Here is a 15,191-nt window from a genome sequence, read left to right as displayed (position 1 = left end):
GCATAGGAAGGTTTATAGGTCCTCTTAATTTGTGTAAAGTTAAAACTTACAACAGCTGTGTAATTACTTGGCTTTGTTGTAAGTTTTATCAACATCACGGACATTTCAGTTTTTGTCCTATATTTTATTTTCACAGACATGTTTTTATACCACATCCTCAAGAAAAAGTAGATGATTCAAAAGGAGTAAATGAACCTAAATAACTTTGAAGTATATTGATATATCAATTCAAATTCTCCGATCAAGAAAATAAAAAAAAAAGCTTAATTTGCATATGTCTAGATTGTAACACCCACATGTTTTGCAACACCCACATGTCTGTCCAATTTACACAATGGTCGTCATGGATCAGTACTGCTAATCCATCACGCACATTCACACATCAAATTCAGCCAAACCAGTTGATATTCGATTTTATGAAAGTTCATTTTGAACAGTATCCTCTCTCTTTGTTGACTAGAAAAAATATACAGATAACAAAATATCAATTGCCAGATAGTTTAAAGAACTTGGAGGAATGTCTCTTTCTTGGTGCTCTTGGTGTAGGTGAGAGCTCCTCATCTTCGTTATTGAGAAGTCGATCTATCTGTGTTTCGGACGATCTATTTTCATTGAACCAAATGGTGTGAACATGAAATCCAAAGAATGTATGTCCAACTAGTGATATTTTGACCGATGTCACTGAATTATAGAGTTAAATAAAGTCATTTTGGCGGTGATACCAATAATCTGAGTTAGAAACATGTGAGGTCAGCACCAAATTTTTTAACGCTATGGAATTAAAAATTAAAAAAAATAAATCAGTCATATTTTAGACTATATATGTCGTCCTGTTGCCATAATACTGTTGGCCCAGTTGGATATCATTATTTCTTCCTTTTCTTGGGTGTCATTTCTTCTTCCTTTTCATGAAATAAGTTGTATTCTTTTCTTGATGTTGACATACATATAAAAACTTGAATTGGGGTCTTTATTTCTCCATCAGGCCTAGAAATGGAAAATTTATGATATTGAAGCGACAAAATAAAAAGAGGGAACCAACCATTGAGCGGACGGATTGAAATTGAAGTTTGAGTTGCCTTCTTCAAAAGTCACATGTAGTAAAAGTTAAACGAGGATGGGTGACGTGACTTTACATGGGTCACTCCCTTTTTTGTTTTTCTTATAGGACACTCACGAGATGCAATTGAAGTCTAGTTACCAGTTTGGCGAACAGTAAAAATTTGGCTCGGCAAAATTACGTGCATTAACTAGCTACGCGATACTAAATTCGGTCAGTTATACTGTATAATGTGGGAAACGTGTAATTTCGTGTTTAATGTGATTCAAATATCTCAAGTCGGCATATATATATATATATATATGTCTAATAAGTGATATTCTGCTGAGCAATCTTGTAAATGCATCTCTATGAGCGCTATTAAAATATCTCTTAGTTACACTAGCTACCATTTTCATCTTAATTATACAACATTACCTGGACGAATGGGGCTTGCGAGAACCATCAAGTGCAACCTTTCATAGGAGAGGTTGGGATTCGAACATGGTAATTATCAAAAACAAATTCCTACATGAAAAAGATTTAGGAAGTATTCTATGGACCACTGCACTATGTGGTGTAGATTGAAGATCCATTTAGTGTTAGTTAATATAAGAGAAATAGAGAAGGTTATAATTTGTTTAACAGTTTTAATAAGACAATTCTTCGGGAAAAATTAGAGTAAAACAATTTTATAAAGATTTTTGAGACATTTGCCAAATTTACGAATAAACCTAAATCATCTGGTCCGCCAAAGTGTTGTTTTGGACCAGACACTCATTAATCACATGAATTAATTGGTTATGACCAGTTTACTAAAAACAAATAGATTATGACCAATTCAGTATTATTGCCCCTTTTTTTATATTAGAAAGATCAGTGATCCCTAGAAGAACTACATATAGGTACATTAGCTTAGGATTATTTCTCCTTTCAGAATTAGTGCATTATTGACATTTGGTTACAGAAATATGTGTTCATTTACTAAGTGAAAATTCCTACTTACCACCGCAACCACAAAGGTCGTCGGATACTTCTAATGAAAACAATAAGAATTTATTTTTTTCTCCATTTTGAACTAGTGAATTCATATATTTGGGTGAATTTTTTTTATTCATACACTTTTTGTTTTGTTAGTGCTACTCATCATTACTCATTACAGCAACTACAATCGTATTAGCAATGGAGTTTGGGTTTCAACTGATGTGGCGGGTGTAAAAGGTGCCAACTTAGCCTAATCCAGCCCACAAAGACACGTATTTAGCATGCGGTTTTTCATGTCGTGTTATGCCAAAGGTTAAGGCGTATTGTGTTGTGTCAGAAGGCGTGCGATGTTAGAAAAATAATTGTATTATGTCTTGATGTCCTGTGTCAATACACTCATTTTATATTTTCCAAAAATAATGTTTTTCAGATATCTAAATATGATAATATCGTTGTAAAACTAAGTCAACCCAACAAAAATACAATGTCAAGAATTAGTTAGAATACATACTTTTTTTTTTGTGAAATATATATGGAATGTGATGTATTGTACAGTGTTGTGTAGTGCTTTACGTGTTGTACCGTGTTGTTTTGTGCTGTTCCAGAATGCGTCCGGTGTCAAAACACAACCGAGTTTTGTCGTGATGTTTTGTATCGGCGCACTTACTTTGCATTTTCTCGAAGAAAATATTTTCAGATATTTAGATATTATAGATATCGTTGTAGAACTAAGTCATCCTAACAAAAATATAATATGACAAATTAGTTAGAATAAGGACTTTTCTCTGAAATGTACATTAAATGTAATGTGATGTTATGACATGTTTTCTTATTGTGTTATGTTGTGCATGCTTCGTGCTTATCTAAGCCGTATAGTATGTTGTGGCAGCGTGCACAACACGACACACGAAGTTAAATTTTGTGTTGTGTTTTGCTAGGTCGTCAAATATGTGGTGTCATGTTCAATTTTTAGCGTGCTGTGTTGTGCCATAAACATGCCGGCGCAAACCAGTTTACATACTGAAGCTACATTGGATTTTTAAAGTTTTTTTTTCTCCAAAAATAATCTCTGCAGGGGCTATGATTTTTTTCCCCCAAAAATAGCCGTCGCTTTGATACCCACTGAGATGGATTAATTAGGTTTTCTTAGAACTACTGATAATCAATTAGTTGAGGGTGATGTCGAGATGTGCGACAGGGCTTTGGAGGCACATATTCTTGGAAATACCAACAGTGGATCACAAATGGTAAGTGGAAACACGGTATTCTTCTTCAAACTTATTTCAATTTTATTTATTTTTTCCTTTAGGGTTTACAAAATTAGGTCATTCATCAATCTTTATTTTCATCCAATTTCTAGATTCGTGTTCCTTTCTAGGAATTTTAGTATAAGTAGGATGACTTTATACACTTTTGATTATTCTTTCCTTTCCATTTTATAATAGTAATTTATCACCGCACTATTCCAATTATTTTTATTATTGTGATCCCCTGGTATGATAATAGACTTCATTTGTTTATGAAACATAGTAATCCATATATCCTGGTAGTGCTGCACATCACCCTGAATGCTAGCTTGTCCCATAACTATTTCAACTTTAGCCTATGTGTAATTAGTAAGATTTTCATCGTTGTCCGGTGTAGCTGCACTTTATTTTCCATCTGTTTGCATATTGTTCCAACTAGCTGTAGTTTATCTAAATATAGTTTTAATATTTGTTTCCACACTGATTCTTATCCTTTACCACTCTCTGCAAGGATGAGAATTTTTCCGTGGAATTGTCAGAGCTTCGGCAACCCTACAACTAGAACTAACTTGTAAAATCTAATTAGAAGTCCAAACCTTGACTTAATTTTTTTTTTTGTAAAATCAAGAATTACTCCACCAAAATGAGGCAATACATGAAAAGATTCAACTATCCTAACAATTGGATATGTCCTTTTGTGGGTCGTTTTGGAGGTATTGCCCTCATGTGGAAAACTGGTTTTAATCTGGAAGTTGTGCATTCAACTTATAGAATGGTCAACACCATAATCTCTTCGGACCCTAGCAAGTTTGAGTTTTTAGCTACATTTCTCTATGGTTCCACATACCATGAGGAGAAATTGGATCAATGGAACTACATTTGTCTAATAGGTGCTAGAACTAACCTTCCATGGGTGCTCATAGATGACCTAAATATCATTATGTTTTCCCATGAAAGATCCACCAACTCTACACATAATAATTCTGAGTTTCCTGATATCCAACAAGTCATTGATTCTTCAGATTTAAGTGACTTAGGATACATAGGTACTCAATTTACTTGGCTGAATAGGCAGGCTGGTACTAATAATATAAGAGCCAGACTTGATAGGGGGATTTAGTGAATGGTGTTTGGCTAACCCATTATACTCACTCCAAGGTATTTCATGTGGATACTATTAGCTCATACAATCTACCAATTCTCTTGATGACTAACACTATTAGTAATCATGAGAAAAAACCCTACATATATTTTAAATATTGGTATAACGATCCCACATCTCATGAAGTTATAAGGGATGCTTATAATAACAACATCAAAGCTCTCTCTCTCTGCAAAAACATCACCTTCTTCCAAAAACCTAGCACCTCTTGAATATCCTCTTCTCAGGTCTGCTCCTTTGGAGCGGATCTGAGCAAGAAAAACATCCTCTGATCTGTTTCTTTGCTCATTAATCTCTAGTAATCTTGAAAAACCCCAACTTTTTTTCTTCATCAGCACCGTTAAAAAACAAAACATTCCATGGATTTAGCACATCTTACCAGCTAAATCGTTGATTCATCGTCCTTTAGGATTCAATTAAATTTTGTTTGTTGTTTATCATGACACCCTTCCTTTCTCATGGAGATTTTAACCTAATTTCATCATTATGTTGCTTGCTGATTTTGGAAATTTCGATTGTGGTTTTTATGGCTATGGTCATCATCAATAACCATATCCGTCCTGGTTTCCATATACCCTTCATCCCTTCAAACTTGAGGTATTTTCTATGTTGATTTCTCAACAGCCTCCTATTAGAAGTGGTAAGGGATTTGTTTTTATATATCAGCTGATTTCTTTATTCAAGTTTCTTATTTTGGGTTTTGGTTTATTCTTTTAAACCTTATTCATGAGCTTTATGCTCGATGATTTCAACATCATCCTTTCATTAAACCCTAAGAACCCATTTGACCACCATAACTATCTCTCTGCAAATCCAAAAGTTATCTTTTTAAACTCCTTAATCCTTGATCTACTCACCTGTTCTGCATAATTTGATATTTGTTTTAATCTCCTAGCTTTTGCATAAATTTTCGATGTTTCTTCTTAGCCTATCTTGGACGGTGAAAACCCCTGTTTTCCCTCTTGATTATTTTGGGATCCTGTTTTGGTAATTGAAAGGCATCATTTAATCTTACCACCAGTTTAGTCTCAGTTTGAAGTTTTGGTTTTAGATTGTTGGTGGTGTATCTCTGGTTGTTCTTGTTTTAACTTGGTTAGTGTTTGTAATTATTGTATCTGATTTTGAGTTCAGATGGGTTTTCTTACGTTTGTTTTAGTTGATTTAAAACACTTTTGGTTTCCAAGATTTTGCTTTCTTCCTTGGTATACATGTGTTTTTTGATCGGGATTTGGTCCTTTAAAAGGATTCTGGAGATAGTTTTATCCAAATTAGTCTTTGGGATAACAACCTTGAGTTTGCCTGAGCATTCAAAGAAATCAACTCATTTGATTTACATACATTAGCATTTTTTCAAGTCTGCACCATCATAGAGATACCCAGCCAGTAGACTTTAACTCCATCAGCTAATGCAGACACCAGAAACAATCCAACATTGAAACCTCACTCATTAGTCCTGAATGATAATATTGGACTCTTCAGTAATGCCTTAACTAAGGTGAATATTCTCACAACAAGCAACATATACAACTTCTACATTATTTTGAAGCAACAACAATAGGCTCGGAACCTTATTGGTATTCGAATAGGCCGGTGAATCCTACACATTCACTTTACAAGTTATTTCAAATTCGCAGTAATTTTTCTTGTTTAGGAGATTTAATTTTTGTTTAATTAAGTTAGCTTAATCAAACTTAAATCTGTAATTGTTCTTGTTGCTTTATTTCAGTTTATAGGTTTTTATTAGTTTGTTATTAGTAATAGTAATCTCTAATAGCAGCATTATTTGTACTATTATCGAGTTGTCTTTCGATTGCACCAAAATCTTCAAGGACATAGATTGGAGACTTCTTCAAGACACAATCAGAGCTAAACGCATATTTCGAAGAGATTGATCAAGCCGAAAGATCAAGAGATAAACATATATCGTCGTGGCTGTACTCAACATATGGGCGCAAATACCTGGATAGTAACTTCATTCAATTACATCGAACCCCATTACCATCAACCGAATTCCTATGGACACTGGTGTCCATCAAACATACAACTTTTCTTGTGGAAAGCATTGACCGGAGGTCTTTTGACCTTCGACTTCGACTCCAACAACCGCCACCCATGAAACTCCGATCTGAAGACTGTTATTCATACTATGCTCCAATATGATGTTGTAATTGATAAATTTTGGGGTATCACAAACCCTCATGTAATGGTCCCTCAGTAGTCTAATTTATGAATTTCATGCTTAAAAAAATAAAAAAAATAACAACATCAAAGGCTCTCATGCCTATAAAATGGTTAATGGACTTAGGAATGTCAAAAATGAGCTTGAGAAATGGAATATTTCCTATTATGGTAATATTGATCATAAAGTCAGAAATTTAACTGATCAACTGAAAACTGTGAATAGTCAAGTTCATAATATCTACAATATTAAGGTCATAAGGGAAACAGAAAATAATCTTGAGCAAGCTCAAAAATATCAAAAATATTTCTATGCTAAAAAAGTCAATTTTACTAAAAACTTTGATAGAAATACCTCCTAATACCATACTAATGTAAATAGGAGAAGATATTTCAATCACATAAACTCTTTAAAACTTGTAAATGGTCAATGGTCTGAGGATATAAATATCCTTCAAGACTTATTGATTAACCATTTCAACAAGATTTCTACTACCACAAATCCTTATCCTAATGATAATCTTCTGAATTGTATAGATTGTTATATCACTAATAAGGAAAATGAAAAACTTTTGAGTCCAATTACTCTTCAAAATATTAGGAATACTATTAAGCAGATGCCTCCTTGGACTTCCCTTGGACCAGATGGATTCCCACGTGGATTCTATAAGCATAATTTAGCTCTGCTTGAGAAAGATGTCTGAAATACCGTCGAAAGTTTTTTCCATTCTAAACATTTGCTTAAGGAAATGAATCACAAATTCATATCCCTTATTCCTAAAGTGAATAGTCCTGCTACTCTGGAACACTTTAGACCAATATCTCCATGGAACTCAAATTATAAAATTATCCCTAAGATACTAATCAATAGAATGAAACCATTGCTAGTCAAGATAATTTCACAATATCAAGCTGCATATGTCCTTAATAGGAACATACAGAATAATGTGGTGATTTCCCACGAGCTGGTTCATACCGTGAAAAAAAATGTGGGATCATGGGCCTTAAACTCGACATGTCTAAGGCATTTGATAGAGTAGAATGGTATTTCCTCATTGCTACTCATAGGAAGTTTGGCTTTTCTAAACATTGGTGTGATCTTATATATATACTAATGTATTAGCAGTACCAATAACTCTATCCTTCTGAATGATTCTCTACGCACTTCATTTAAACCCGCAAGGGGATTAAGGTAGGGAGATCCTCTATCTCCCTACCTTTTTATTCTTTGTATTGAGTCATTCTCCAGGCATATTCTCCATGCTGAGAAATCCCATCTCATCCATGTGACATTAAAGTTATTAAAGAAGCCCCGAGTATTTCTCATTTGCTTTTTGCATATGATTGTTTACTTTTTTACAAAAGCTACTCACTATGAGTCTAGCAATCTCATGTCTTTGATCAAAAATTTCACCAATATCAATGGTCAAATAATAAACTTCGAAAAATCTTGTTGTTTTTATTAGTAAAAATGTGGATCCTGATATATGTGTTTCTCTTATTAGAACTATGAGTGTTAGGAAAAATGAATTCAATGAGAAATATCTAGGAATTCCTTTCTTTATGAAAATAAACAGAACTGAATCTATGTCCTACTTAAATAACCACTATGATAATAAAGTGGTTAAGTGGAAAGGTAAGCAACTAACGCAGTCTGGAAGATCTTTGCTGGGTCAACACTCTCTCTAATCCTCCTCTAACTACCATATGAATTCCTTTTATTTACCAGATTCCATTATTCAGAATATGGAAAAGTCTCAAAGAGACATCTGGTGGAGGAAGGATGGTCATAGAGGAGTCTATTTCAAACAATGGGATAAAGTGTGTACTCATAAGTTGCATGGAGGGTTAGGTTTCCAAAATTTAAGAAAAATGAACATTGCTCTGTTAACGAAAACTGCTTTGAATTCCTAGATATTTCTCAAATGAATTATGGGTTATCATCCTTAAATGTAAATACTTTAAGGATTGTGAACTTCTTCATTACAAAAAAACCTTGGAGCATGTCTTGGGTCTGGTCTAGTATATGTCATGGTCTTGATATTATTAAACAACATGCACAGTGGGACATTAGAGATCGAAATAGTGTTGAAGATTTCTCTGACAATTGTATTTTGAATGCAGGGAAACCAATATGCATTACCAACCCTAATCCAATTATAGGGTTGCTGAATTTATAGTAAGTCTTGGAATGTTTCCTTAGTTCAGGATTAATTACTTTACACCTACCAATAGTCAAAAAATTTGTAGCATGAGAATCCCTCTATCTGGTTGTGATAAACTCATCTGGACTTACACTAAACATGGGAAATTACGGTTAAGTCGGTGTATAAACTGCTTGCTAATGAACTACCTCACAACACTCAACCTAACCCTACTCTTCATATCTACAATGCTTTATGGAGTGCTCCACTTCTTCCTATGATTCAACTGTTCCTCTGGAAATTTGTGGAACATATTCTACCCAGTAGGAGTAAACTTTTAGATTCAACCACAATCAAGATGATGTCTTCAAAATGTGTAACTTTAGTCAAGCTGAAGCTACTGAACATATGGTTCTAAATTGCTCATTCTCTAGATCTGTATGGTATGCCATCCCAGCTAGCCACTATGTTCTACCAGACATAAAATCTAATATCAATATACATATTGGATTATGAAATGTCTTTCATCTACTAATCTTAAGGATCATATGGTGGAAGTTATAACTATAGCTTGGTGTTTATCGAAGGAAAGGTGTGCAAAAATATATCAGGATAAACATTTGCATACCCAGTATACTGTGAGCTATGCTCTAAAATTATCTGAGAAAACCAGAAACTATTTAGGCTCAGATGATGGAAATCCTAGTCAGCTCCAGAACACTATGTTGAACTCTGATTTAACGTGTGCTCAGCCACAAGATTGTATGCTCTTATATTGTGATGCTTCATTCGATAAACATACTAACAATTGTGGCTCCGGAATTGTCTTAATGCATATTTCAGGAGTCTATAAAGGGTGCAAAGTAGTTCCAGGCCTTGCAGGTAGCCTAGAGGAAGCTGAAAGCCTAGCAATTCTTGAAGCTGTTAAATGGATTAAGGAGAAGAATTATATGAATGTCTGCATTCAGAGTGATGCGAAAAATGCTATCTCTTATCTTAATAAAAATAAGGGACATATTAGTTGGTCCACTTGCTCAGTTCTAGATGATTGTTTATTTCTCCTACAAGGAATTAATTTCGTTAGGTTTGAACATTTGAATAGGAATCTCAACGATTTAGCAGATAAGTCTACAAAGCATAGTAGAAATTTCAATGTTATGGATGAATAGAATGAGGATAATCTACCTCCCTTCCTTCCAATCTCTCTGTAATCTCAGTTTAATTTAATGAAATCTTTTTTTCCCAAGTAAAAAAAAAAAGTATCGTAGATATGACGCTTGTTATGATCTTGCAGCTTAAGTTTGGTAGAGAATATCTATTCGAATTCGAGTGGAGATAGTTTTTACAACATAAATATGTATCAAAAAAATTCTTGCGGATTAGATTAATGCAAAATTGTCGACCAGCAATTTGAATCCCTTAATATGAACTAGCTATTATCGAACAAAAACACTTTAGAAGTAATGTCTTCTTTTCCTACGTTTATATTGATTCATCAATCTTACTTGTCGACAGTTGTGTAATTACTTATTTTTGTTGCAAGTTTTATCAACATCACTGACATTTCAGTTTTTGTCTTGCCTCTTACGTAGGGATTTTTTAAGACCACATCATCGAATTTAAATGAATCTAAAATGAATTCAAAGTATATTGATCAATCAACCCAAATTCTCAATCAAGAAAGTCAAAACACCTCAGTATAGTCTAGATTATAACACCCACAAGTCTGTCCAATTTACGCAATGGTTGTCATGGATTAGTACCGCTAATTCAACACGGAAATTCACACAACAGATTCAGCCAAACCAAACCAGTGGATATTCGATTCTTAAAAGAAAATTTCTTTTTGAAAAATATCCTTTCTTTGTTTACTTAAGAAAATATAAAAAGATGAAACTATCCTTTTTTGTAGAATTAAGGAAAGAATATGAACTACTATATTAAGCGTTACCGGATGTCAAATTAACTATAGACCGTTACACTACTATGCACTGGTTCAGCGTACGTGCATAATCAAGTTTGAGTTGCAGACTGAAAGATTCATGCTGCGTCTTTGCAAGTGGTTATTGTAAAAGTTTGAGGATGTGGGACGTGACTTTGCATGGGTCACTTGCTTTTTGTTTTTCTTAGGACTTTCACGTGATACAATTGCAATTTGCACATTCTGAACGTCAAAAACACTCCAAGTTTCCATGGCCCTTAGTGTTCATGGCCTGGAAGTCCCGTATTACTGCCATAACCATGACGCAACTGGATCTTTTCTCACTTAACTTGTTAAGAGAACCCCAAATTTTCAAGGATGTCTAGGGCCATGATAATATCTTAATCTATTCTATTACAAGCTATAAGATTACAAACTCTTTTCTTTGAATTTTGTATATACATTGAAAATCTTTAACATTGTACAAACTGGATTTTGTAATGGTATGTCGATTGGTATATATCCAAATTCAGCCTTAAAGTCTCTGTGCCATTGTGGGAACGTAAGTTTGGGATGCCAGTAAATGCATGAACGTGACTGCATCATGGAGAGACATACAATACTACAAAACTGCTTGAAATAGGTCAGACGACTGCTTGCTTAGAATGTAGACCCAAAAATTTAATGCAATGATGAAACTTTTCGAGTAGATCCAAATTATATAGACAACTAGCTGCGGCAGTCCTATGGAATCCAAGAACCAAGACTACTAGTTGCCCATAATACGCTGGTTGTCAATTGTTGTGGCTGAAATTGCTGTTCGTAGCTAGATATATATTATCCTACAAGTGCAAAAATTACGTACCTAACGGACTGTGAAAATATATATCTTACTCTCTCGGTACATTTCACACACTATAAGTATACCTACCTAGGAATGAATTAAGTAGAACTGCCCTATCCTCTTCACTACCTAGACTAGAGATATGAAGTTCATACTCAGTAGTCTCTTCATTTTCCTTTTGAATTTAGGAGCTCTAGTCACTATTTCAGTTGCTTGCCCAACTTGTGAAATTCCAACTCCTCCTCCTAAAGTGCCTAAACTCCCTCCTAAAAGCCATCCCAAAGTTCCTTCTCCTACTCCTCCCAAACCTTATGTACCAAAACCACCACCTGTTGAGCCTCCACATGCTAAACCCCCATCAGTATCCCCACCAAAGAAGACTCCGACTGTGAAACCACCAAAGAAGTCTCCAACTATCAAACCACCAAAGAAGTCTCCCTCTATCAAACCACCAAAGAAGATTCCAACTGTCAAACCACCAAAGAAGTCTCCTACTGTCAAACCACCAATAAAAAAACCTACTCCTCCCAAAGCTAAGCCACCACCTTCTCCACCGATTGTGAAACCATATCCACCACCAACAACTCCCACCCCGAAACCAAGACCACCACCAAAATCCCCAACAACTGTACCAACACCACCAAAAGTTCCAACACCTAAACCGACACCACCAAAACAAACACCACCACCCAAAGCTCCTGCACCTAAACCAACACCGCCAACACATACACCACCACCAACAGTTCCTACACCTAAACCAACACCAACACCACCAGCACTAACACCACCAACAACACCCGCACCAGTAACACCGCCAAAAAAAACACCACCACCAACTCCTATACCAGTAACACCACCACCAACTCCTACACCAGTAACACCGCCAAAAACAACACCACCACCGACTCCTACACCAGTAACACCGCCAAAAACGACACCACCACCAACTCCTACACCAGTAACACCGCCAAAAACGACACCACCACCAACTCCTACACCAGTAACACCGCCAAAAACAACACCACCACCAACTCCTACACCAGTAACACCGCCAAAAACGACACCACCACCAAATCCTACACCAGTAATACCACCAAAAACAACACCACCACCAACTTCAACGCCTCCTGCAGTAACACCACCACCAACGAGTCAAGAACAATGCCCAGTAGACATTTTGAAATTAGGTGCTTGTGTAGATGTGTTGGGTGGCATAGTGGGGATAATTATAGGTGGTAGTGCTAAGGAAAAATGTTGTCCATTATTGCAAGGAGTTGCTGATTTGGATGCGGCTCTTTGTCTTTGCACCGCCATTGAAGCCAAGCTACTTAATGTTAACATTGTCTTGCCTATTGCTCTTAAAGTGCTGATCGACGATTGTGGCAAAAACCCACCTTCGGGATTCACCTGTCCTACAAATGCAAGCCCACCACCAAAATCTGCTCCACCTACACCAACAACTCCAACACCCACACCGCCAAAAATTCCAACACCACCAACAACGCCACCGCCAACAACAACACCACCACCTACTCCAACACCAACGCCTCCAATGTTAACTCCACCACCAATGAGTCAAGGAATGTGCCCAGTAGACATTGTTAAATTAGGTGGTTGTGTAGATGTGTTGGGTGGTATAGTGGGGATAATAATAGGTAGTAGTGCAAAGGATAAATGTTGCCCATTGTTGGAAGGAATTGCGGATTTGGATGCGGCTCTCTGTTTATGCACTGCCATTGAAGCCAAGCTACTCAATGTTGACATCATTTTACCTATTGCTCTGAATGTGCTGATCAACGACTGTGGAAAGAACCCTCCTTCTGGATTCAAATGTCCTACAAATGCAAGCCCACCACCAAAATCTGCTCCACCAACACCAGCAACTCCAACACCCACACCGCCAAAAATTCCAACACCACCAACACCAACAACTCCAACACCCACACCGCCAAAAATTCCAACTCCAACACCGACACCACCAACAACAACACCACCACCTACTCCAACACCAACGCCTCCAATGTTAACTCCACCACCAATGAGTCAAGGAATGTGCCCAGTAGACATAGTTAAATTAGGTGGCTGTGTAGATGTGTTGGGTGGTATAGTGGGGATAATAATAGGTAGTAGTGCAAAGGATAAATGTTGCCCATTGTTGGAAGGAATTGCGGATTTGGATGCAGCTCTTTGTTTGTGCACTGCCATTGAAGCCAAGCTACTTAATGTTGACATCATTTTACCTATTGCTCTGAATGTGTTGATCAACGACTGTGGAAAGAACCCTCCTTCTGGATTCACCTGTCCTACAAATGCAAGCCCACCACCAAAATCTGCTACACCAACACCACCATCAACTCCAACACCCACACCACCAACACCAACACCACCAAGAACTCCAGCACCCACACCACCATCAACTCCAACACCCACACCACCAACAACAACACCACCACCTACCCCAACACCTCCAACGACAGCACCACCACCAATGAGTCAAGGAATGTGCCCAGTAGACATTTTGAAATTAGGTAGTTGTGTAGATGTGTTGGGTGGTATTGTAGGGATTATAATAGGTGGTAGTGCGAAGGAAAAATGTTGTCCATTGTTGCAAGGAGTTGCGGATTTGGATGCCGCTCTCTGTCTTTGCACCGCAATTGAAGCCAAGCTACTTAATGTTGATATCGTCTTGCCTATTGCTCTTAATGTGCTAATCAATGATTGTGGCAAGAACCCACCTTCGGGATTCACCTGTCCAACAAATGCAAAGCCTAGCCCAGCACCAACACCGCCAACTATGATGCCACCACCAACTCAAACACCAACACCCCCAACTCCAACTCCAACACCGCCAACTACGAAACCTCCACCAACTCCAACACCACCAACACCAACTCCAACACCAACACCGCCAACAACATCACCACCACCAATGGCTCAAGAGATGTGCCCAGTTGACATTCTTAAATTAGGAGGCTGTGTAGATGTGTTAGGCGGAATACTTGGAATTGTTATCGGGGGTAGCGCTAAAGAAAAATGTTGTCCGCTCCTAGCAGGAATCGCAGATTTGGACGCAGCCCTTTGTCTTTGCACCACCATTAAAGCCAAGCTGCTCAACATAGACATTGTCTTACCTATCGCTCTTCAAGTGCTCATCCAAGACTGTGGGAAGCACCCGCCTCCTGAATTCACATGTCCTTCATAGTTTGGCTGCCTGCTTGCATGGAATAATTCTTAGTGGGGAACATTATCCTCTATTTATCTACTTTCTGTTTTTTCATTTTCTGATAATTGTAATATCTGTGTCACATTTTGTTGACCCACTACGAACTCGCATTGGAGGTGAACGAAAAAAATTCACTTAGTGACAGTTAACAGTCATGTAAGGAGTTTGGGCATCAAATGCTAGAAAGGAGTGAGAGGAAATTTAATAAAACTTTCAATGTTGTTTTAGAGTATATACTTGAATATCCATATTATTATTTCACATTTCTGTTGCCATTGGACATGATCTTTCACCCAATTTGTACCGCACAGGGACATTCATAAATCCGTCTTTGTACACAAGTTTTGCGCCCTCATGGCCGTGTACAGAATGGTAACTCATGAATGAACTGTATCGATTGCGTTTCATCATCTTACAAGTCCAGATGAATGGCATTATATACAATAGTG

The 15,191-nt window shown here is 36.8% G+C and overlaps 1 protein-coding gene across 1 annotated transcript; it reads left to right on the top strand.

Annotated features, from left to right (window-relative positions):
- The first annotated feature begins 11,633 nt into the window (after positions 1–11,633).
- Positions 11,634–14,976, top strand: LOC113341591 (mucin-2-like). The gene has a single exon (XM_026586414.1). It carries the CDS (start codon positions 11,662–11,664, stop codon positions 14,719–14,721), a length of 3,060 nt encoding a protein of 1,019 aa, XP_026442199.1. The 5' UTR covers positions 11,634–11,661; the 3' UTR covers positions 14,722–14,976.
- Positions 14,977–15,191: the final 215 nt, after the last annotated feature.

The sequence above is a fragment of the Papaver somniferum genome, unplaced genomic scaffold, assembly GCF_003573695.1.
Source record: "Papaver somniferum cultivar HN1 unplaced genomic scaffold, ASM357369v1 unplaced-scaffold_3, whole genome shotgun sequence".
Classification (NCBI taxonomy): domain Eukaryota; kingdom Viridiplantae; phylum Streptophyta; class Magnoliopsida; order Ranunculales; family Papaveraceae; genus Papaver; species Papaver somniferum.
The sequence above is the reverse complement of the archived record's forward strand: the minus strand, read 5'-3'. Positions and strand labels throughout refer to the sequence as shown.

Excerpts from the sequence above, each read along its gene's own strand:
- LOC113341591 (XM_026586414.1), top strand. The coding sequence starts at position 11,662 with ATGAAGTTCATACTCAGTAGTCTCTTCATTTTCCTTTTGAATTTAGGA.